This window comes from Magallana gigas, chromosome 1 (assembly GCF_963853765.1).
Source record: "Magallana gigas chromosome 1, xbMagGiga1.1, whole genome shotgun sequence".
In the NCBI taxonomy this organism is placed as follows: Eukaryota; Metazoa; Mollusca; class Bivalvia; order Ostreida; family Ostreidae; genus Magallana; species Magallana gigas.
The window spans coordinates 20,046,737-20,072,188 of NC_088853.1; the positions used below are offsets into that span (position 1 = coordinate 20,046,737).

Below are 25,452 nucleotides of genomic sequence, written 5' to 3' on the forward strand. Positions count from 1 at the left end.
ATTTACACAATATGGCAGCGCCCATGGATTGCAAGAATTAGTTATTCTAAGTGGTATATCTTCTTCCTAAGGAAAGCTCTGTCTAAACGGTTTTCAGATATCATAATACACATCAGACAAATTTGAGCCCTTGATAATTTTTTCATGTTCACTTTCTTTAAATATCTAATCGTACGATGGTTTAAAATTACATAAATATAAGTAATAAGGAATCACTATTTGAATATTAAGAGGTGATAATTTTGGTAGGCGAGTAAGGGCGTGATCAAATCTTTCATAAAGCCCTTCGGGCTTTATTGGATTTGATCACGCCCCCGACCAAAATTATCACCTCATAATACTAAAAGAATGACTCCCAATTACTTAGTAAAATCCATTCCTTCAAAATATTGTTTGCTGACATTTTTGATAGTAAATGGTATAAACAGAAAGAATAATGTGGATAGGGAAGAGTGTGATTTATCCATTCCATTTCACCCCCTCCCCCATTTCCCTCAAATAATCACAGTTTTGTAGACATTCACTCTTTTACAATTCTTATAGCATGTCCAAGAACCCAAACAATACAAAACAAAATTAATTACTGGTTTTAATTGTGTTTTACTGATAATCAGTATCCAATATAAAAGCAGACAAGTAAACATTTTTTAAGGCAATATTCTATACACAAACTTAAAAAAAATATCCAAAATTATCTGATAGCAGCTGCTTACAAATGTACAGTGTAATACAATATTTTCAAATTGTATACAGGTGTACTTGTTTATGTATTATTGAGCAGTACTGAATAAAGATAAATGTAGAACTATTTATATGATTAAAAACAAAGAGTATGAAATAGTGTACATCAGAGATTGAAAAAAAATCTCAAAATGGCACATATGTACATTATCCAAAAGCTATCAAAAACAAGGGTAATTCATTATAAAATTGTAACAAAGAAATAGAAAATCCTGTTACAAAACAAAAGTGATTTTTCAATACAGAAATAAATCAACTATTGTAAACTCTCTGTCAACATCTTTAAAAAACTTTTTTTAATCTAGGAAGAGTGACACTTGTTTTGCTTTCATAACTGTTTTATTTATCATTAACAGTTACTGTTTCAATATTAAAAAAAAAAAATACAGACATTTTTTTATAGGAGAGAAAATAATATATTTTCAAATATTACATAAAAAATGTGTTTCAACTTGAAAAAAAAACTCTGAAAACAGCACCTCTCAAAATAAAACATCAAAATTACAGATCATTATAATACATTGTACCAACTTTTAAATTTCAAAAAGGCCAGCTCTTGTGTTTGGGAGATAAAAAAAAATTTGTGAAGAGTTGTTCCCAAATTAAATCTACACTAGTTACATGTATATATATACATACACTAGTTTATCTATAATCCCTGTACCCTCCTCTGTAGTAACCTTGACCTCTCAAAAAACCTCTGGTTGCCCTGTTGTCATAACCATATCTGTGGTCATGCTCATCATGCCTGTTGCCATGGTAACCATGTCGCCTGTCGTCATAGCGGTTTCTGTCAAACTGATGCCTATCCTCATAGTGCCTGCTTTGCCCATGGTGTCTGTAATTGTCCCTGAAAATTTAATTTATTGAAAAAATTGAAATAAAAATTGTTCAACACATAGTGATGCTACATGTAGCTTTCCTAAAAAGAACAATCTCTGTGTAAAAGTAATCAAATTCAAATTAGACTTAAACTAGAACTGTCCTAATGGGACTAATACCCCCGCTAGGCTAATTTCAAATGGGACAAATAATTGAATTGAATAATAATTAAGGTTTGGAACACATAAAAAAAAAAAATTCTAGAATTGTAAAAAAAAAAAAAAAAAGTTAACAAAGAAAAATTAAAATCAAAATTGTCAGAATTTCACTGTAAAAACATATCTATAACAGCAATACATTTACAAATGTATGTTTTTGATGATATATTTTTTTAATTTAATTGATTTAAGGAAAAACCAACAAAATGACAATAACCCCTCCCTTTGCAGTGAATAGAAATACCGGTAGCCAAGCAATGCTCTTCTGTTGATAAAACTTTCAATATCTTTCTAATAAGAGTCTTGACAGATGCAATTAGTTGTTTCAAATTTTCCTCACTTTCTCCTATGGCACAATTGAACTCCATATCAGAAAATTGATCCCATAGGACTATGATTTTCTTTGATGAGTTTGTTAAATTTAATAAACTCCCAAAACATTACCATAATTACCATACTATGTAAAAATATGTAAAAAAGAAAATTTAATATTACAAACAATTTTAAAATTGCCAAAACACTACAATCATATCAGTAATTTTGAATTTCATTTAAATTAATGCCCAATAGGGTCACTTCATCAAATTACTTGACAAATAAATTTCAACAACCTCTAAAAATAGTTTAACTTCTTTATTAATAATTATATTATTTATTTCCTTATAATGATAGACCTTTTGGTTTACATGAAACAGTTTTAAAATAGCCCCAAAACCATCACCCATTTTACAGATTATCAATTTCCCCTAAACACATGCTCCATCTGAGCCATGGCTCAGATAATGGCTCCCTTGGGACAAATGAATTCAGCCACACTTGTCTTTGATGTTCTCATTAGCTCCTAAGAATTTATCATTGACAAACAAAAACTTTGCATTGTCAGTTGATAGAATACTTAAAAAAAATAATTTTTTTTTTATTAATTAAGACATAAAGACAAAAAACTCCATCTGGATGTATTTATATAAATATATTTTAGAGTGTTTTCTATTAATTAATTAATAAAATCTGTAAGGATTACCTCCCTTACTTTTCAACATTAGTGTACAATATATAGAATAAGGAAAATGAAAACTGTCATAAAATCATTAAATCTTGTCTGATCTTAAAAAAAATTGCAGGTGCACATCTTCAGATGGTGTTCAACATATGTACAAATTTTCAAACTGTTCCATGCAGTAATAAAAAATTCTATAGGGGGGACAAAGTTGCGTCTACAGACAGACGGACAGACGGACAGACAGACGGACAGACGGACAGACAGACAGGGTGAAACCAATATACCCCCCTAAACTTCGTTTGCGGGGGTATAAAAACCATAAATGGTTTGACAACATCTCACACAAGGTCATCTCAGAGCAACATGTCAAATGGCCAATGAAAGCACTGCTGTCAAAATCTTTGCTTTTAGTTTAATATGTGTTCTCTATCAGCGATGAACTTAAATCCTGGAGGTGCATCGTGTAGTAAACAAAGTCATAGCAAAGTGCATGTAACAACTCAAAGTTTGCGTCATCGTTATTAGCATGATTCATGGATGAATAGGAGGTTGGATGGTAATTATGCACAATTTTGGATGAAAAAACTAACTTTAGCATAAAAAAGATGACTTAGCATTATAAATTTTTTTTCACTTTGCATGAAAATATCTAAAATTTACAATATATGTATCCAATGTCGTCATTAATGAACATGTACCCATAATTTGTATAAATACCTGAGATCTCCATTTTCTTTGTTTTACAGACACACACAGGTATTTTTACCTGTTATCGTGAGGGTGATGGTCATGTCTTGACCACCCCCTATTGTCTGGTGGTCCCCCGAACCTGTTGGGGCCTCGATGATCACTCCTACCAGACGATCGGTTGTCATGGTGATGGTGACTGTCGTCTGGTCTACGGCTCTGCGTGGGCTAAAATATAACCAAATTCAATTATTCTCCCTTTTTGACTTAGTTCTAAAAAAAATTATCAATTCATTTAAAAAAAGCTTCACTGCATAAATTTCAGAATTGAAATCTGCATGACTCTAGTACAGTTCAAAACCAAAAGTAAAATCCTTACACTTCTCCTACTGGAGGCCTCACTCCTCTGCCTACTTTCAGTGTCCTCAGTTGGTTTGTCTCTTGAGCTTTCCTTCTTGGCCACTTCAGTATCATCTGCCTTGGGTGGACCCTTTGTTCCTTCTTCAACTAAAGAAACACTCTCTGCATTAGCTGATACTCCTTGGTCCTCTCTTTTTTCTGTTGACACAGACTCTGAGCTGTCTTTCTCGATCTCCTCCTGTTTTTCTTTTTTGTTTGATTGGTCCTGCTCTATTTTCTCAAATTTTCTTCCTCCATCTTCCACCTGAACAGGTTCAGTCAAAGATTTTTCGTTGTTATCTCCCACTTCTGCTGTTTCCTCCACCTCTGCCTTTTTTTCTTCCTCTTTCCCTTGGTCTTCATTTTCCCCTTCTACTTGGTTTCCTGATGCACTCTCATCTTTTTTACACACAATATCATCAGCTTCCATAGGAACATCCAATTCCTCAGAATTTTCTTCTGAGACATCTTTTTGGTTATCTTTCTTATCCTCAGTTGATTCTTCAACTTTTTGGTTAATTTGCTTATCCTCCACTGATTCTTCCAGTATTTTCTCTGATTGCTCTCCTTCCTCTTCCTTCTCCTCACTTCCAGTTTGGTTTTCTGCTAATGTGAGAAGGGATGAATTTTCTTTGGTCTCATTGGAAGCATGATCTTCAGCTGATTCAGAAACAGTTTCCTTCACCAGTGCTGATTCTCCTTCTTCCTTTTCTTCTCTCTCTGTCATGTCCTCTTCCACATTATCAGAAGTATTCAAGGCTGAATCAAACATTACTTCATTCTTTTCCTTGGCTTCATTTTCTTTTTCTGTAATCTCCTCTTCCAAAACACCAGAAGTATCCAAAGCGGAGTCAGAAATTGCATCATCCTGCTTGATCACACCAGATTCAGGAGGTGTATCTTCAATCATATTGTCATCATCCATCCTCTCACTTTTGATACCCAACAGACTGTTTTCTGATTTTTCTTCCATCATTTCCTTTGCAGATAGCAAAGTATCTTCCATGTCTTTCTCTTCATCACTCTGTATATCTGTTTCTATTGTGACTTTCAAGCTATCCTCTTCATGTCCTGATGTTTCTTCTGGTTTCTCTTCACTGCTGTCTTCTGCTGGTTGTGCTGAGTATTGGTCTTCAATACTGTCAATTTTCTCCTTTTTGATGGATATCTCTGCATCCCCTTTCTCTTTAGGATCTTTTGTAGATTCCAGGTCCTTGGACGATTCCTAGAATTTTAAGTTGACATGTGTACTATAAGCGTATTAAATTTTGCATGAACCATTATTTGGCTAAATTCTTTTTCCAACAATGTAGATTTGATTAAGCATTTAACTTTGAATAAATAAATTATATGCATGACATTTAGCAATACACTTGATTTTGAGGATGCCTCTTTCTGCCAAAAAATTTATAAAACAGAATTCACAGCAAAATAACATGTATCTCTCAGATGAAACAATAGAGTAATTTCTACATACATCAGATGCCCCAAGGAAGACAGAGGCTTTCGATGGAGTGCTGGGGTCCTTGATTTTCACCGTCTTCCATTTAGTGGCACCTTTCAGCTCCGAAGGTATCCCATCATTCTCTTGCCTCTCTTCCTGTTCAGCAGGCTGAGGAGTGCTCCCTGATGATTTCCAGACCAACTCTGATGGCTCTTCACTGGATCGACGTTTCTGGATTTCTGTCAAAATAGCACTCATATATTGTGGTAGCAAATCAACAAGGCTGTAGATAGTGAGATTTTCTTCAGTAATGTACTGTGGTTTTATCAGCATTCCTTGAATAAAAATTTATTTTCATAGATTCCTTTTGTTTAGATGATCCACAGAATAAAACGTTCATTAAAGTGCAATTTTTATTAACACACATAGGATCATTGTGTACAAATTTAAGTATCCTTGAAAATGTGATTTTTATCAAATCCACAAAATTAAAATTGATGCAAACAAATATTGAAGAAACCACGGTGAATAAGGACTATTCTAATGCCCTCTTTCTAATTACACACCCCTTTCACCTTCATTAATAGTGAGCCAATTTAAATAAGGGCTTAAAGAAAATGCAATTTACTTACTTCCCTGTAGTATAGAACCAAATTAAATTAAACAATGAAAATTAATATTCAACAATGATAAAACTACTTTTAATAGTCTGCAAAAAAAATCATTCATTTCTGACTATTCCTATCTAGACTCCAATTAGTAAAAGCATACTGGTCACAAAAAAAAGAATTCCATCATATCTGTGCATCAGATTTTGCCATTATCCTCAAAAGATTGTGTTATTATATAATTTGATTGACTGATCCAATTATAATTTGATTTTCAATATAAACAAATTTTGTATTTGTCAATCAAGATATTTATTGACTTCAGAATCAACAGGGGAAATGGAATCATGCTTATTGTATGAACCTTAAGGGCATACATATTAAATATTCTTATAATCATTAACTGAAAATGATCACACTGGTAGAAGATCCTCTCTTAATGAAAAAAAAAATCTCCTCTTAATGACATTTAATCAAATGACATCATAACTGTATTTAGATACAAACACATCAGATTCTGATGAGCAAATGTTAATGAGAATGAAATTCAAATGGTTCTACGTACAAAGCAATATTATACAAAAAATGTTGTTAAAACAGAAGATTGGATGAAAAAGCAGTCACTTTTGACTTTCCTTACACAACTGGTAAGTGAGAATATTGTAGAGGTAAAAAAAGTTCTGGTCAAGATTACAAAATGCAAAAGCTGTTATTGAAAGTTAACATGAATTTTTTTGCATACTATGCTATGACTAATAAATTGTCTTAAAATTTATTGAGAAATAAATTTTGCATTGGAATTGAGGTATAGTTGGTTGGTGTTGATTTTCACAAGGTAACAAAGGGGGATGCACAGTTTACCAACAACTATCTATTAACAGGATGATATTCTTCAAGGCAATTTGAATTTGAAAATCAAAAGCTGGTAAGAATTAATTTGCAACCAAGCAACTAAAAAAGGAGAAATTAAACAAATCTATATCAAGCAATATCATGGAAAGCTTACAAAATGTCAAAATGCAGCCAAGCATATAAAACTAAAAAAATCTCTCTAAAGAAGAAACCAACTAAAAAGCACTTCTTTAATTGCATTTATGGTAAGAAGCTGACTAGTTGATGATTAAATAAAGACTGGTGAACCAATGAGATTTGAGGTTGGTTACCATGGCAACAACACAACACACCAATGAGATTTATGGATGGTTACCATAGTAACATAACAAGACAACAGAATCTCACCAGTGTCAGTGCTAGTTCTCTCTTCTGTTTGCAAAATAAAAAAAAAGTCCGATTAAACTGGTGCCTGTAGTTTTAAAAGATATAATTTTTTTGTTTCCAGTCATGATCAATATACCTTTTCATATCGTCCATCTAAAATTTCTACTACTATAACACTATCTATTGCTGTTACAGTAGATTCATAATTTTACATAAAGATACAAAAGATTCTCAAGAGAGAGAGAGAGAGAAAGAGAGAGAGAGAGAGAGAGAGAGAGAGATGGACCCTTACTTGTGGTGATGTTCTTCTTCTTGACCAGTCCCAGTACATCCAGCAGTGAGGCCCCGGGCTTGTGGCGGGGATCCTGTTCTTCTGGTAGTCAGAGTAAACAAAATCAACATCATTTACAGGAAGTCAGGAATTCAGCAAAATTCTACTCAAAGCTTAATAAAATCTATTTAGAGAGTTAGAAGGTCATGAGCATTTTTAGACTATACAGTTAAACTCCATCTTCCTTTTCTATGTTTCATGTGACTATGAAGGTAGTTTGCACTGCAGAACAAAATTACATACTTCAATATATCAATTTCAATACAGGTTATTAATTGTTCCTTAAATAAATACCTTCTTCCACCTCTCTGATGACTTGAGTTGGCTTTTTGTTGTAACAGGATCTTTTGGTACAATACACCAGGTGATTGGCTGTTCAACAATAACAAATAAAATTATGAAAAAATTTAACCAATCATGATTCAGAAAATTATCAAATGTGTCCAATTACAGTTCACTCAAAATAATATTAACTTCATTTCTAATACACATTTTTTTTAGTCATTAAACCCCATCAGATAAAGAATAAATATTTGACAACTTTGATAACTTTCTTCAAAACAACTGACCTGTACAATAAACCAATGACATTAGCCTTTCTGATCATCTGACAGACTTTATTCCCCAAAAAACCTACCAATTTTATTTCCGTAGCGACTAGCAAATCCACAGAGGCAGTGCATGTGTTCCTTCATGGGGCGCTCCCAGGGGATGTTCAGATTGAGGCTGGTCATCTGACCGGAGTGGAAACCCATCATGTGGTTAGCGTAAGCTATACTACAGCTGGTGGCGAACCGACACATGGAGCACTCAATGTGTTTCCTAGCAAATAAAAAAATTTAACATTTTCATATTTACTTGTATATATACATAAAGATTGTTATCTTGATCTTAGTGGGGTTTAATCTTTGAACTATCCAGTTATTTCCCCATACTTATTCAATTAGCGATACCCTAGTCCTCTTCACCTTCAAAGTGATGAAAGTTCCACTCATTTCAAGAATTTTGATAATAAACTAGGTTAAAATGCATTACTGTATATCTGGTTATTTAAAGATTTCTCTGTTTCACTATTTTCATCATGATATTTTTTAAAGTATTTTCACAACCTTTATTTCACTATTTTCTTCATCACTCTCATATCGCCAAAGAATATACATGTTTATGTATATAATACCTGGAATATCTCAAAAAACTAAACGGATATTAAATCCTTTTGGCCAATCTGACTTGCTTATGAATAATTAACTGAGGACGACTCATTGCTCTAATATTTACCTGAAGTGGTCAGGTGTTCCCATGACGGTCTTACACTCCACACAGGTGTTGAAATTAACGGCATAGGGGAATCTCGTCCCTCCAAAGTCCAGCACCTTACTAACAGCTGGGGCATTGAGAGACTTCACAGCCTGCTTTCTCGCCTCCGGCATCTTTATCATCAGGTCCTGTTCAAAAGCTCCGGAGCAGGAACCTGTAGGAAAAAAGATTGGAATTTACATATCATAAGAAACACTAAAAACTTAAACTTTAAATACACAACAATTGATAAACAAGTTCTTTGACTTATATTATATATATATCTCTTATTCTTTCTTTGGCATGGCTGCATGAAATCAAGTTCTAAAAGATAATTCTTTATCAATCCATCAAATAAAATTTTGGTGTGTTGAGCCACCTTAAAATACAGTTGACTGAATGGCACAGTAAACTGTATAATCTTGTTTGTACCTATTCCCTTCTGGTTGGCCACATGGTCTTTCTTCTTGTGGTTCTTGCAGTCGGCAGGGTTGACAAACGTGAGCCTGCAGCTATTACACTTCTTGCTGCCGGACTTGGACTGGTGCTTCAGTAAGTGACCATAGTAGGTCTGGGTCTGGCCCCACCCCTGAGACACAAACTTGACCACAAACACCTTGAGACAGTACAGGCACAGGATGTGCTGGGAGCTGTCGTGTTTCTAAAATCAGAAAAAATTTCAACATTTTAAGTCTGAATGTTAAAATCAAATGTTGATAAAAAAAAATTAATACAATGTGGTGGAAGCTGTCATGTTTCTTAAATCAGAAGTAATCAACACCAAGTTTTATAGGCAAATGCAATTGAATTTCAATAACTTAAAAGTCTATAATGTGCCAGATCAAATGTAACTTGAAGAATAAAAGATAACAGTGGGTTCACTGGTAAAGCCACTGACCATAAATTTACATGTTCTGAAATTTTAGGCATTTTTCTCAATCCAACAAAACAATAAAACTTATCCTACACTATCAACATTCAAAATTGTTTTGGTCATCTTTAATTTCATAAATAAATGTTACTTATGAAACAAAAATTAATATGTGTAAATGAATATTTCTGTGCTTGTACATTAATTACTGTATATTCCTTATTAAACGTGAGGAATTAATTTCCGCATTAAATCGCGAGAAGCAGTCCTCTCTGATTTTAAAATCCCGCTCTTATTTTTCAGACAGTTTTGAGCTATATGAAACCATTACAAAAATTGGTGCTCGCTATTTTATATTCTCGCGATTTGATGCTAAACAGCGAATCGCGGATTTAAGTACTTGCATAAAATAAAGAATTTACAGTATTTAAAAAGCCAGAAAAAAATGGAATTCATTCTACATTAAATTTGTATGGAAAAATTTAATGTGGACTACCTGTACATATAATTTACAGAATACTGTCAATTACTTGAAAAAGAGTACTAATCATTACAATCGATTATGATTATTTGATTACGATTACCCCATGCCTGTTTACATCCTATTCAAATGAAATGATGCATGTGTGAAATCTACATGAGGCATGTGTATGCGCGTTTCACCTTCTTGAAGTGATCGACAACATCGCTGTACATAGACGACCTGAATTTACAGAGCTGGCAGATGTAGGGCATCTCACACGCATTGTGGTTCACTCTCATGTGAGTCAGCAGAGCGTGACGAGATTGGTGATCTCGCTCACAGATACGACACATCAACACATTCACATTGTTCATGTGGACCTAAAAAAAGAAACAGAAGTAAAACAGTGTCCACTTTTTTAGCAGGTTGTAGATTTAAACTAAGATTTTTACATTTAACAAATTTTTTTTTTATACCGTAATTGAGAATATCATGTCATGTATTTGGGCAACTTTTTAGCATCAGGAATATGAAAATTATATCCTTTGATATGAAACAAGCATTCATTTGTTTAAAATTCCAATTATCCTTTTTTCTTAATCTTCACATAATGGGGATTTTTAAAATAGTGTATTGCATTTATCAATTTCAGACAAATTAAATACTCAAGGCTCTCACCAATCAATCCCATAATTCCCCTGTCCCCCCTCACCTTTTCTACATGGGTCTGCATCTCAAACGGTGTGTCGAACTGTCGGTAGCAGTGTTTACACTGTGTGAGGTCACTCAGATCAATGTTCTGTTGTTTACTGGAGTCTATGTGACCCTGTATGTGCATCATTGCCTTGATATTGTTATACAACATCTTATTGCAGTACCAACACTGTAAAAAGATGAAAAAAATTCATAATCAAAGAACTAAAAGTACTGAGAGATCAAAAGAAGGAATCAATGTGACCCTGTATGTGCATCATTGCCTTGATATTGTTATACAGCATCTTATTGCAGTACCAACACTGAAAACACAAATATTATAATCAAAGTACTAAAAGTACTGAAAGATCAGATGGAAGAGTCAAGAGGATCCAGAATAAGTATCAAGCCTCGATGTTGTTATACACCATGTCAATTCTGAACCAACACTGATATGTGAGGGAAAAAATAATTATCAAAGTACAAAAACTACTGAAAGGTTTAACGTACCCCTGAACTTGATCATGTTTTAAAGCATTTTGCAATGTCAACACCGAAAACAAAAGAAGAGAAAATGGAAGTATTGAAAGTATTAGAGTTGATATGACCCTGGAAATGTATTATTGTGCCATAATGTAATACAAAATTGCACTGCAGTACCAACATGCACTAAAAAAAGGGATCGAAGAAAATCAACATATTGAAAGTTCTGAAGTATATTTGACAAAATGTGCATCCTTGATGTTGTTATACAGCATTTTATTGCAGAACCAACACTGAGATTGGAAGATGAGTTTCATAAAAGTACTAAAAGGATGAATTAATTTTTTCACTGCAGAAACAACAGTGGAAACTCACCTTAAACCTGAACTCATTTTTCTCTTCTGCATATGACAGATCTCCTTCTGACTTTCCATAATAATACTCATCCAAAGGCACCCAGTTTACTGAAAATAATATTGAATTCATTTGAATGCATTTAAACTTTTTAATTTAAAGTAACAACAAAAATTTTGAAGTGCGTTTTCATAAAACAAAATTTATATGGTATTCCCCAAAATAACTCTCAGTTCTGAGTAGCAATTCCTTGTCTACTACAGTTAAATACAGTTGCAGCAAACACACTTATCATAATGTGAACTTACCAGAATATGATAATTCATCATATAAGAAATTCCTTTACATAGTATAAGGACAACAAACTTGAATAAAAGGCTCTAAGGGTCCTAAAACATCAATCTAACAGCCCAATATCAATGTTTACTTTCAGAATCTGAGACAAGATTTATTTTTACCTTCATTTTCTGTCTCCACCCTTTTGCGTTTAGGACTGGTGTCCTCCACCTGTTGCTGTGGTTGCTGTGGCAACGGCCTTTTGACCCCAAGGCCATATGTCCCATGCACAGGAGTAACACTGGGGTTAACATTTTGAATTGCTGTCAGGAAAAAGACATTACACATCATCACTTGTAAAACTTCTAGGAATGTTTCTTGAATAAGTTATTTAATGACTGAGTAGACCTATTGAATGGGCTACCAAATTTTATCAAAATCAATACTTTTAAAATACAAGCAACAATGCTTTTCACTTTCAAAAACAAACATAAAACATTTTGCAGACAACTGTAATGTCATGTCATCATAGATTAACTTTAACAACAAAATACACAAATGGTTTTCAATGAATATTGAAGAAATTACAAGGAGATGAAATAAAAGTTCTAATGATAAACGTCCTACAAATGAGCATTTGATTTTGTTGACAGATTCAAGATTAAGATTAAAATCTGAGTAAACAATCTTATGTTATGAAGTCTTAAAATAAATAATTCTGTATCATTCTATTATTATGATTTATTCATTTACCAGAAGAACAATCCAATTTTTTACAGGAAAACTTAAGGATAAACATTTTTAAAAAAAAGAGAGATAAATACAGTACATAAATTGTGTATATCCATTAAAAAGAAAATGAATTTTTTTTTTTTAGAAAAACAGGTTTTTGTTTGCTTGGCAACAGGTTTTGTTTACCTGGCAACAGGGTTTGTTTACCTGGCAACAGGGATGTAGTAAATCTGACGTCTCCTGCCTGGATACGGACCGTAGTGGTGTTGGGGTGCCTGGCGAGGGTGGGGTACGCAGGAAATCGATGAACCTAATCACAGGGCGGAGGGGGGAAAACATAACTTTTAATTTAATAAATACATATACCGTTACTGTGAAATTTAATTTGTTAAAGATAATATTCATAGATTTTGGAGAAAATTCGTGAACCTTATTGCAGGGGGAAAAATAAAACTTTCTAGTAAATACATAATGTCAGAAATCATTTACATTTTTGGAGGTAAATTTTCATGGATCGCCAGTTATTAACTGGACACATAATACTGTGATTTCACTTAATAATTATTGAATTATAAAATTGAATCTTTATTAAGGTTCATACTTCATTAAGATTTGACATTTATGAGCAAGGGGAAACCAAAGAATCTTTAAAAATTGAGTCAACATCAATTACATTGATTTCACAGAAAACATCCTTAATTTGCATAACACAATTTTTTTTTTTATATCAAAAGGCAGATCACTCTACCTAAAAATTCTCTGAAATGCAATGAATGTCATCATAATAAACCATTGATGCATAAAACCAATTCCTGTGATAAAAGGTTGGGGTTTTCTTTTTGGCGATTTTAACTTTCAACTGATTGACAAACTAACAATGAAATTCAGAATAAAATTAAATGATTAATATACGAACAAAAAATAGAGAAAAAAAATTGATAAACTGCCAAATTGTATAAAATGATGAACATGGTGTAGAAGGTTCATTACTTAGCAAATACTGTGGAATTATTAGAATTCAAGGTGGCTCAATTTTCGTGGTATTCATGGATATCCCTCACCCACGAATTTACATCCTCCACGAACACTATTTGTAAAAGATTTAGTTTTCCTACTGAAACTGAAAACCAACGCATCCACGAAATTACATCCCCATGAATAAGCAAAAATCACACAATCCACGAAAATTGGCCCCCACGAAATTATATGATTCCACAGCAAGGCAAAAAAGGTTCAGTAATTTTTTTAATAGATATAAATTTAAAAGTAGATGGTCAGGATAACACAGGAAAGACATAGGGAAAAAACTGATATACTGTAGAAGCACATATTTTTGTTGGATTAAAATTTATTCTCTTAAACCATATATAATTTCGTTGGTATTTAATTTCGTCATTATATTGTAATCCCTAAAATGTATCACTCAGTATTTTTTAATACTCGGGTTAGAAATTCGTCTTCGCTTTAATTTCGATGATTTATACGGAAAACCAAAATTATAACGGATATTTCTGTTTCTACAGTATACATTTAAGCGCATACAGAAAAATACAAGCATAGCAAAGATCCATGGATATGTGATCTGAATCTTTATTTTCATTTCATTAGATAAAAAATTTCTTGAAAGATAAGCAGAAATGAAACTAGCTTTTCTGCGCAAGTATAAATTCATTATGAATGTGTTTGCTATGTCTGCATTCTTCTTTGGAAATTATTGATACAAAGAGGGAAAGAAATGAAGTGGGAAATAGATGAATTAGTAAGAAATGTAAAAGAAAAAAATAATAATGAAGGACAAATGATGGACAGAAAACAATGAATGGATCAATGACAACTGCTAGACAGATAAAGAAAAGAACAATGGGTGGACATATAACAATTTTTAGACGTCAAATGGATACAGTAATGGACAGAGCAACAATGGATGGACAGACAAGTGACAATGGATAGACAGATGGACAAACAAAGGAAGACACCGTGTACCTGACCATCAGGCATGTGTAAAGTTTTCACCAGTTGTCTTGGAACAGCTGCTGTGTGGTTTGTAGATGTGAACCGGTATTGCAGTTTCTGGGTGGGGGTAGGTGGAGTTATGGTGGGGCTGGGTGGTACCCTGGGGGTGGGAGGACTCTCTCCGATGAAGATGATGTCTGGGCTAGTGGATCTTGGTGGCTCTGAAGAAATGACATTAAATATAAGAATTGACACGGGTGATGACATAAGAATTAATGATAAGTAAATGACTTTATACCTATAATGCACTGATTCATACCTTTATTTCTAGTGAATTGCCTTTGCTGCCTATTATATATATAACCTTGCTGCCAAGATTCATTATCATTATTGCCCTGAAACACACCTTTATTACCCTGACACATACCTTTATTGCCCTGACACATACCTTTATTGCCCTGACACATACCTTTATTGCCCCGATACATATCTCTTTTTGCCCTGGTGTGTACCCTTGCCGACTAATCTGACTAAAGTACAGACCTATATTATGTTATTGCATAGCGCAATAGAAGTCAGTGCTTTAGTCAGATTGCTTGCTGACCTTATACATACCATTTTACCCCAATACATACATGTAACACTCATGCCCCAATACATACTCCTATTGCCCTGATCATACTCTTGTTGCCCTGGTGCATACCCTAACAGATCTTATACATAGTTACACTTTTACCCTGAAACAAACAGGTACAACTAGAAAACTGACCAGTCAGGAAGGGCCCCGCTATGACAATTAATATAGAGAAGTGAAAAAATCTTTGAATTCCATCCTCTTTATATTAACAACGATGAAAAATAAATGCTCAGCATAAGATGTAAAGAACTGCAATAATAGGATCTCATGATTTGGAGTTGGATATGATTTTCATCCAACAATTAAAGTGTTTTTTTCTTGAGCCCTAGTGAGGGGATAAAACACACAAGTTGGGTAAAAATCATATTATACTACAAATCATATGAGATTCTATTTATCCCATGTTTTATACACCACAATCAATGTTTACACTGTTTATAAAACTCCACATTATTTTACTTCATTATGCCTATGCATATCCCGTTGTAAAGTCACAACTGTGGGATATCAAATGAATATCCAATGAGTCATATCCATGGGATAAAGGAGGTTAAACATTGGATGAAATAAAATTTGTTAAAAAAACCTAGGCTTTGCCTCAACTTCAAACAAACATCACTTGCAGACACATGTGTACGGTAATACATAGAACAGATAAAGACGGACCTTAGATTTTCTGAAACAGGCAAGATAATGAATCTCAGTATTTGGACTAGAATGAAATATATTCTTTATCAAATACCATCCTTTAAACAGCGGTAAAACTATTAGGGTGCAGCTCATGGAATGAGAGTTTAATTTGCTTCAAAACAAACATCAGTGCAGACAAAGGTGTTCATTAATCTCGATATGACAGATAGAGATAAGCCTCTAAATTTTCTGCAGCAGGCAAGATAATTAATCCCAGGGGATTAATTGTTCTGCTCTCTCATCCTTTTCTTCTAAATTTACAATAAGATTTTTTTTTTTCAGAAATGACAGAATGGGGTTATTATCTGATTACCTGTTAAAATTAACAGCATTAAGGTAGAAAAAAATAAAATAAATAATTAAAAAATAAAATAGTGTGGAAGGTTAATTAATCCCAAAGGACAAATATTGCACAGCCTTCCATGTATACAATGGTAACATTCTCAGCAGTTATCTCTCTTTGCCCATTCATTCTCAGCAGTTATCTCTCTTTGCCCATTCATTCTTGTGCATAGTTAGGAATCTACCCCACCACCCCAGCTCCAAACCAGAAGACATAGAGAACCAAACTTAGCATCAAAATATGTATTTCTGCCTATTGAACTACCATACCAAATTTGAACTTGATTGGGCAACCATAAAAAAAGTTATTAGAAAAAAACATGAAATTTGTGGACGGAAGAGTGACAGACGGATGGACGGACAGAAGGACGGACGGACGGACAGAGTGATTACTATAGGGCACCCGCAAATCCTTGCGGGGCCCTAATTACTGTCCCAATACACACTACTATTGGCCTGCTGACACATACCCTTTGTGGGCTGTGAGTTTGGTGCATTCCCATAGGTGCTACCAGTCTTTGCCTGAAGCTGCTGCAGAGTGGGGGGAGGAATCGGCTTGCGAGGATCATCCATCACCGTGACAATCGCTAAACCAAGCTCTGCCAATCGGTGAGCCTCTTTTACCTGAAACCAAAATTAGAATACAAAAATGCTAGAGTCTATCTTTGGTTATTAAAGCCAAAAATTTCAAAATATAACTCAATAGGCAAGTATTTGATTTGCATTTTTTTTTGTACAAAAATCTAAAGAGGAGATGAGCTTGATTTTAAAAACTTTGTCAAACTCTGTAAAAAGTGAAATTGAATTATTATAATATAAACTTTCCAAAACAGATTGAATGAAACAATAAATGATATGATTTGTCAGTCTAGAATAAACAAATAATTCATTTTTTTTGCCTTAATCAATTGATCCCATCACTGGAAGTCACTGAAACTCTTACCTTTTCTTGTGCAATTTGACATTCCAGAACTTTCTGTTTAAATGACTGGATTTGCACGGGACTCAGGTTTTCTTCCCAGCATTCCATGACCAATGCGGTTACCGCGGTGCTACGCACATTGGACGATGCCCGTCCCCCTTTCTTGAACACCATTCTGAAATAATATTTTTAATTTGGTGTTATTTATTTGATGACAACGACAAAACACTAACCCTTAATATATGATATATTTATTCATATCAAATGAGCAAGTACATGTATATAGAGTTTAAAATGAAAAAAAAGATTTGTTCCTTTTTATTTTGAGATGAGCTGATGACAAATAAATTAATATAGATACTGAGATATAAATGCGTAATATATTTACATGTGTCTTAAAACTACTAGAATTAACTCTTAAAGCTGCTTGGTCTGATTTTATCTCAAATTTTATGTCACTTTTTACAACATTTTTGTCAATTAAGCTACATGTTTATCGCAAAGTGCTATACAAAATTTGTTTACAATTTAAACAAACTTACATTAAAGGGTTCATATCAAAATTGATGAATAAAATGTTGGTTTAATTAAATCCCAACCAATCAGGGGATGAAACCAATTGGTTTTCTTTACGAAAAATTCCCATTATGCAATTGGTTTTTTTTTTTTTAATTTTCCACATACACAAAAACACAATTTTGATTTACTTTGAATATTTCTATCTTTGAAATGAGACTGATTCTACTAGCGAAAAAAGGTGAAACTGTAACTTTCTCAGAAAATGATTTTATATAGTAAAATCGGAACAAGCAGCTTTAAAATAGCATCACAATCACAAATGAAGAGGGTTAGTGGTGGAGGGAAGGGGCAAAGTCTATTTAGTACATGTACTTAAAACTTTATTTTGTAAATACAGTAACTCTTCTAATTGGTGCTTGCAAGAGCGGGGTGTCATTATCCCCTTCCCCTTTTAGATTAGTTATTAAGGCCTAAAAAAAAAAGTTGTGTGTTTAGGGTAACCCGACCTAACCTACAAAAATGCCCCGATCCTACCATTTTTAGATGTCTGTTTTTATCCAATTGTGAATTTTAAATTATTTCTATTAAAAAAATCTGTTTTAAATATGACACAAACAAACATTCTTAGGATTCATGCAAAAAAATATGATAAAAATAAAAAAAAAATCCCTACCTACCTAACCTAATATTTTTATCAGTGTTACCCTAAACACACAATTTTTTTTTATAGGCCTAACCTTTTTAGCTGCTTTCTCTCTCTGTCTTTAAGACGTAGCATTCGTTCACTCTTTCTCTTCCTAGGTGGCATTATCTTAATTTCCACTCCAGACTATCTGAAATTTTTTAATTATCATATCTTAATTTCATCAATTGCCATCCAATGTTAATTCTCTGTTTATCGTCACATCTACCTACATAGGTTAAGGAGGAACTGCTGTGTGAAAAAAAAACCAACACCCAGTCAAAGCCTTTTTTTTAAACATTGCAGCAGACATACCTTTTTTGGTTTCGATCAACTTTTAAGGTAGTCCATCCATAACTGAGGTGAATTTAAAATTATTATGAGGCTGAAACATACCAAACTTCAGGGTATGCATGTAGTATGGACTACCTTAACAGCTATTAAACTACATTTTTGGGGATATGACTGTAAATTATATTTGAATTTTCATAAATTCCATGCAATCTAATTAAATTGTACTACTACAGTAACTAACTATGTAAATCCGATTCTCTATGATGCGCTTTATGTTGATGTATAGTAGAGTAGCAACTTTACAAGTTAAAAGTGATAGAATTCGTCCCATATACTCACTTCGTAGCAAATTTTAAAAAATTATATCGCGCTGTATCTTGCCTAAATTTTCATATGATTGGTCTCAAATATCTACAATGTTGCTCTTTTGTAATCCCATATTACCATATTAACTGTTTTTGCAAATGAAGTCGCAGTCACTTTTAACATCAGGTTTGAAAATTTGCTGTTTATGGTCGCCATGTTAACGATAAAATCCGAGATAGTCCGAGTGCGATTTCCGAAAAAATGGCAGGCAAATTCAAACGCGTATTTTTAATTAACAAAATGCCTTGGTAAGACTCATTAAATGGATATTTTGTGGACTAAACTACATATGCATGTTTAAAAAGGTTTGTAATGCATAAAAATGTGTTTTTCCTCTGCAGATTATTTTTAAAAGACTTAAAATCGACGCGAAGCTGATCAGCTTTGCGGATGCTACATTGCAAGTATGTGGGACAAATTCTTACTGTGACCTGAGCGTAGCCTGGTCACGGTAAGATTATTCTTTCTAATCCATTATCATAAAGCCTATGCTAGACTGGCCTTGGGTTGCCAGCAATGAGTGTTTGTATTATTTTATATACATAAATAAACATATCCAATTGTTTCAATTGGAAAAAAATTTTATTCGATTTTATCTCGCATACCAAGTAGGCTTTGTACTTAAAAAGTGACGTTAAACATTGAATTAACTTTCAACAAATAAAAAATAATTGAACATATACATGATATATAATACCAATCATACATCAAATAATTTCATGACATGCATGCAGCATTTGCCACATTGATGTATGATTAGAAACTCATCCAAAAACAATCTCTGTATGAAAGATCACATACAAGTTTGAAAATAATTGTTCAGACAATAGAACAATTTTAACAAGAGCTTGGACTTTGGGTAGTTGTGTCAAACTGCATTGTGATGTCGGCCTGTCTATTTCATTACTGACCACTCAGCCATGGGTTTTTGAAGTCAACATGACTTGGCTGGCTTTTGAGCTAACACTACGCAATCTAAGTATATTTCACTTGAAACCAGCGTCATTTTTAACTTGGTATGATGCAAGAAATACATAATACCTCCTACTGAAAGTCCTAAGTCTTGTTAAAATTGTTCTAAAATATTTTACATGATTTTAAAAACTTGTCAATGTTCTTCTGATACTTTTGGAAGATTTAGAAAAGTTACTATTTACATCTCATATTAATGAATGATCGATAACTCCTGACAAAACACATTGCCCATCCTGCATGACCTAATGACTATCTAACAAAAAGGGCCTAAAGATAACATCTATATACAATTATGAGAATTAATATCAGAGATATCAAACTACATGTATACCTAATGTACAGTTTATTGAAAATGGTGGATCAAGATGGCAGCTTCCCTACCCTTAATAGTCATTAATTATTTAAGATTTCATGCCATACTATGAAGAACTGTAGCTTCCAGGTCGTCCATCCAAATTAATTCTTACAGACAGGGATCAAGCTATATAGCAATTTTAATGAAAATTGTCAGATAATTTCTGCCACTATTATCATGATAAATATGATGTCACAATTTAATGTAATGAATACACAGATACCGATAGGCAGATCTAACTTAGCTGCAGGTCTGTAGCTCCCGGTCTGAAAAATTCGGATGGACGACCTGGGAGTTAAAGTGCCTCCCATAGTGAAAAAACTGCAATTACAGCGCACAAAAAATTGCGCTAGTTTTGGACTGATTAACCTTATTATCACACAAATTCTGTAAAAACAATTAGTACCATTAAATTCTTCAGACAATTTACTACTGGTATTGTTACTTTACTTGCCTTAGACTTTCTTTGAAACATGCCAACAGACCTCGGAAAATAAAGTATGTTAATTAACGTTCAGATGGAGAGTTGCCATTTTTACATGTAAACAAATTGCACCACTTCACTTTACAGGGCTGGTGATCGTGTTTAGAAGAATATCAGAGGCAAATGAAGTGACGATATCTGTAGTAAATTGTCCGAGGAATTTTTTGGAATCAAATATTTGTACAGAATATTTTCGGAAATGAGATTAATCAGTCCAAAACTAGCGCAATTTTTTGTGCGCCGTAAACTGCAGTTTTTTTACCATGGGAGGGTCAGGCACTGTAGCTCCCAGGTCGTCCATCCAAATTTTTTCAGACAGGGAGCTACAGCTCTGCAGCTAGATCTAACTGTTCATGCTTCCAATGGATCTATAGATACAAATTGACATTGAAAATGCAGGAACTGTCATGACTGTTGGCATCGCCCTCAACATGTTCTTACATTTCGTTCATACTATAAAACACATATAATGCATGCTAAATGCTATCGACGGAAAGCCAGGACATGGCTGGACTCGTATGTCTTACTGTAATTACTTAGGAAGAGAGACTTACAAATTAGGAAGAGAGGCGAGACCGAATGTGGTTTTCCGATGGTGGCTTTAAATCAGGCATAATTGCATTTATGTGCAAAAGTCATAATCTTGTGATGCCCCTTTATATATACACACCTGGCCCAGGGGCAACAACTTGGACGAGCACACTCTGTTTCTATCTCATTATTTTTCGATGATGTAATTAAATAAAATGTATCATGGCACAGGAGCCTGATAAATGCATACCTTGTTAGTTTGCAAAATCTACCATCAATAATCTATCGGTCTGCGTTTGTTTTATAAAGTGCTGATGATCGTTTCTTTTCTGTAAAATATAAAGGGGGATAAGAGCGTCTTTCGTCTGTGTCAGACAAAAGCTTAATATCCCTGCACAATCTATATCTAAACAAGTGTATTGCAGATCTAGCTTGGTTCCAAAAACCTTCCGATGGAACAACAACCTTATCGGAAGACCTCGGAACCTAGCATAATCAGTTTTAAGATAATATACTTTACAAAACGAAAAGATAACTTGATATAAATTTAACTTGTTCTTCCTCAATATTTTAGCCATTTACTAATTTTAAATCAATTATGTTCATTAATTATGTTGTAAAATTGCCATACATCTTCATTTCTTTCACAAAATGCTAATCTGCCAATATATCGTTTTGGAAATTTAAATTACAGCAATCCCAAATATATATCACAAACAAAGCGTAAACAGACGGACGACACTGCTGCAGCAGTTCAGACAGTTTACTAGAACTGTAGTCTAGACACTTGAGCAACCTTTATTTTTTAATTGTCTGCTTTTCAAGGAGTATAGATGGCAGAGGCGAGGTGTGCCGTTCATGAGCCCTCAGTGCCACACGCATCGGAAGAGGAATATCAGAGGAATATTTACAATGAATGGCGAAGGTCGCTCGTCCGAAGGTTCTACCGAACAAGGTAAAAAGTTTATGGGTTTTGATAAAACTATTGCTTTTGGTCTGCGATCGATATTCCCAAGATGCTCCGTGTCTGCTATTGTGTAAGTTGCAGAGACATTCCTTTAAAATGCAAACGGTATCATTTTAAAAAAATTCTCTTCGCTTAATTTTTTGGCCAGCATGTTTTAATAATTTCAGATTGTATATATAAACAGTTTAACAGGTTAGGCGCAATCTCCCAAATGGGATATAATAGCCCGTTAGGGATATAATAGCCCAAATGGGATATAAATTCAAAGTGTAAAAAATAAACACAATTCATTTTGAATTTTTTTTTATGTAAATCGGCATTAGGATGGATGAATTGTCAACTTTTGGTAAACAACTTTTTCTGTAACCATACTATAACGTAGATTGATCCCTCAGTATATCCAGAACTTCTTGGGGATTAATCTTACAAACTTTAGACATATAGAAAATCTTCTCAACCAAAACTTGTTACATTAATGCAGATTTAATGTATAAAAAATTTCAAAATCAAATTTTTTTATTTTTTGCACTTTAAATTTATATCCTATTCGGCACATATCAATCTGAAGTTTAGGTTTAGTCAATTTGAATTTATAGTCTAGATACACAGTATATGTGAATTTAATTTCAAATTGAATTGAATTATACAGTTGATCATTTAAAATGGCAGCCTTGTAATACAACTACATAATTAGATTTATTGTAAGCAATGTACCGGTAATAATAAAGTAAGACCAGATTGATTGCTGGCACCAGCATTTGGTATAGCATCTCATGGATTCTCCTGGATGTAAAAACTTAAATACAAGAAGTCTAATTAAGAGTTTATTTTTAAAATAAAATTATTTCACGGAATTAAACAAGGAAGGAAATGCTTTTCAATCTGATTAAAACATGAAAAAAATATTATAAATGACTGTGAATTGAAAGATTGACCTTAATTTTTTTTATACACATGATACATGTTGTAAGGAAGTTTTGATTCTTGAGATATACACAATTAATGAATACAAAATCAGGTAAATGAACTTTAAAACTCAGTTAATTCCAATTCCATATTAGACATGTTAGATGAAATATGATATTATAAAGATAATACACATCAATATAAATTGTTATATGTATGATATATGTTTAAATTTAATTTTCAATGTAATCACAATTACATATACATAGTAAAGACTTTAAGACAGTATAAATATAATTATTTTATGTTAAAAGAAAATACTAGATATAAGCTTATTTCATAGCTCAGGAATATGATTTTAATGAATCATTGATAAATAAATAAATAAAGAAAAATAAAATATGTATGAAAATGTAAGATTTATTATTTGTGATATTAAAAAATAAATCGGGAGCTAATGTACCTAAAATAAGAATATTCTGTAGTACTTCATGTCTTTTTCAAATATTGATGTGAGTGAATTGAGTTTAATAGATTTATCGTAGTAATACATGTCATTGTGTATATTTATTACGGTATCTCTGTATACATGTACACAGTGTATACAAAGTGCTATCAGGTTGTCCTTCTTGACTGCAGGTTGATAAATGTGTTGTTAATATCAAAGTCTATGTGTACTGCATGTTAAGCTAGATTAATGAATGATCTACTTATTGCATTGCAGGGGTATATATTATTGATACCATTTGTTAGTACTTGTTGTACAGAACTACTGTCCATCAGTATTATCAAAATTGAAGTCGGTCACATATAAGTCACTGTTGGTCAGGAATATACATAGGTCATAGACCATAGTACTAGTTGATGTACTGTCATACTATATTACATGTATGTGTACTATTAATATCTGATCAGTGAAATAAACCAGTATATAAAACATATGTGTAACAGTAATATCAATTTATTTATTTGTAATTAAGATATAAATCATTTATGTGAACTGTAGGTTGTTGAACCTTGTTGATTTAAATAATTCAAAAACCTAAAAAAAAAAAACTATATTTAGATTGGACTTTGTGCTTTGTTAATTATACACTCAGACAGATGTCAGGAATGAATGTCTAACCATGAATGAGAATTTGTTATAAATTAGTAATTTAAGAAAACATTAAAATAAGTGTACTAAGGATTTTAAAGGTTAATACATGTATTACTTTAATTTTCATTAATTAAATGGAGAATGTATGTGTGGGAGGGAGGGAAGGGGAGAGAGAGAGAGAGAGAGAGAGAGAGAGAGAGAGAGAGAGAGAGAGAGAGAGAGAATTTAATGGTCATGCAGACAGTCTTTTAAAACACACTGTCTTGAATTACAAAAAAAAAAACCCAGAATGAATTAGTTGTTACTATGATCAATATTTTGAAGATCATCCCCTCCTTCAAACAAAAACCAATTCCCCCCCCCCCCCCCACACACACACCTCCAATTGGTATCCCTCTGATGTCATTGATCGGTAAAGCTGTGTCAAATTGTTCTATAAATATTAGTTTGTATAGAGGATCAAAGTCCGCTTGTTCATCATTTCTGTTACAATATAACCCTCATAACTTTAAGTATGTATATATAATTATTGAGTGTGACTTATTTAATATTATAAGTACATTCAGAAGTAGTTATGGGTCCAACGTCCACAATATCAATTAATTATACTTTATGATTCATTGTTTTAATGACTATCAAACCATCATTATAGAGTTCATTCATCATAACTCATAACTGCATATTTGCTATATTGATAAGAACACTTGGACAATTTTTAGATTACTTGCAGTCTGTATTACGGTAGTCATGTGAGCAATTAGAATAAAAGAAAACAATTAACACTGCACTTGGGTTTTTTTTTTGTTATCATTTGATTCCTCCCTCCTTCCCCTCCCCTTTTTGAAATGGAGGAATAAAATTTATTTTAAATTGCTCTTTATGAATAATGTTGTTGTTTTTTTAGGGATTGAAAAAAAAATTGTGGGGGTGATTTCTTATACAAGGTTTATCTGATGATGAGTTTTCATCAGATATTCCATAAATGTTCTATACTTGTTTCATTTGTACCAAAAAAGCTCTAGCTATTGTTATAAAAGGACTGGGATTAATACTTTTTTACAATATTGTCCGATATATTGTCTTTCAAGTTGTAC

At 33.1% G+C, this 25,452-nt stretch overlaps 2 protein-coding genes across 7 annotated transcripts in view; one reads left to right on the forward strand and one right to left on the reverse strand.

Moving 5' to 3' along the window:
* Positions 1-575: 575 nt before the first annotated feature.
* Positions 576-21,784, reverse strand: LOC105324387 (uncharacterized). 5 transcript variants are annotated; one of them, XM_066087856.1, is made up of 20 exons: positions 21,637-21,778; positions 18,437-18,532; positions 17,202-17,355; positions 16,729-16,882; positions 14,650-14,810; positions 12,844-12,946; positions 12,087-12,227; positions 11,650-11,738; positions 10,811-10,981; positions 10,299-10,478; positions 9,197-9,425; positions 8,747-8,939; positions 8,106-8,290; positions 7,763-7,840; positions 7,430-7,510; positions 7,159-7,182; positions 5,345-5,550; positions 3,848-5,092; positions 3,548-3,696; positions 576-1,591 (listed from the first exon to the last, which is right to left on the reverse strand). In XM_066087856.1, the coding sequence occupies exons 2-20, from the start codon at positions 18,505-18,507 to the stop codon at positions 1,387-1,389; spliced, it is 3,819 nt and encodes a 1,272-aa protein (XP_065943928.1). In that variant the 5' UTR covers positions 18,508-18,532; positions 21,637-21,778; the 3' UTR covers positions 576-1,386. The 5 variants fall into 5 exon arrangements, with proteins under 5 accessions (XP_065943928.1, XP_065943922.1, XP_065943932.1 ...); XM_066087850.1 differs by having other exon boundaries at positions 14,620-14,810; XM_066087863.1 differs by having other exon boundaries at positions 1,454-1,591; positions 3,499-3,696; positions 14,620-14,810.
* Positions 21,785-22,094: 310 nt separating this feature from the next.
* Positions 22,095-25,452, forward strand: part of LOC117687545 (carnitine O-palmitoyltransferase 1, liver isoform) — a 29,216-nt gene continuing 25,858 nt past the window's right edge. For both annotated transcript variants that reach the window (XM_034464273.2, XM_066087870.1), the window contains exon 1: positions 22,095-22,341. In XM_034464273.2, the coding sequence (XP_034320164.2) occupies positions 22,220-22,341 (122 nt within the window). In that variant the 5' untranslated portion in view covers positions 22,095-22,219. The remainder of the gene's footprint in view (positions 22,342-25,452) is intronic.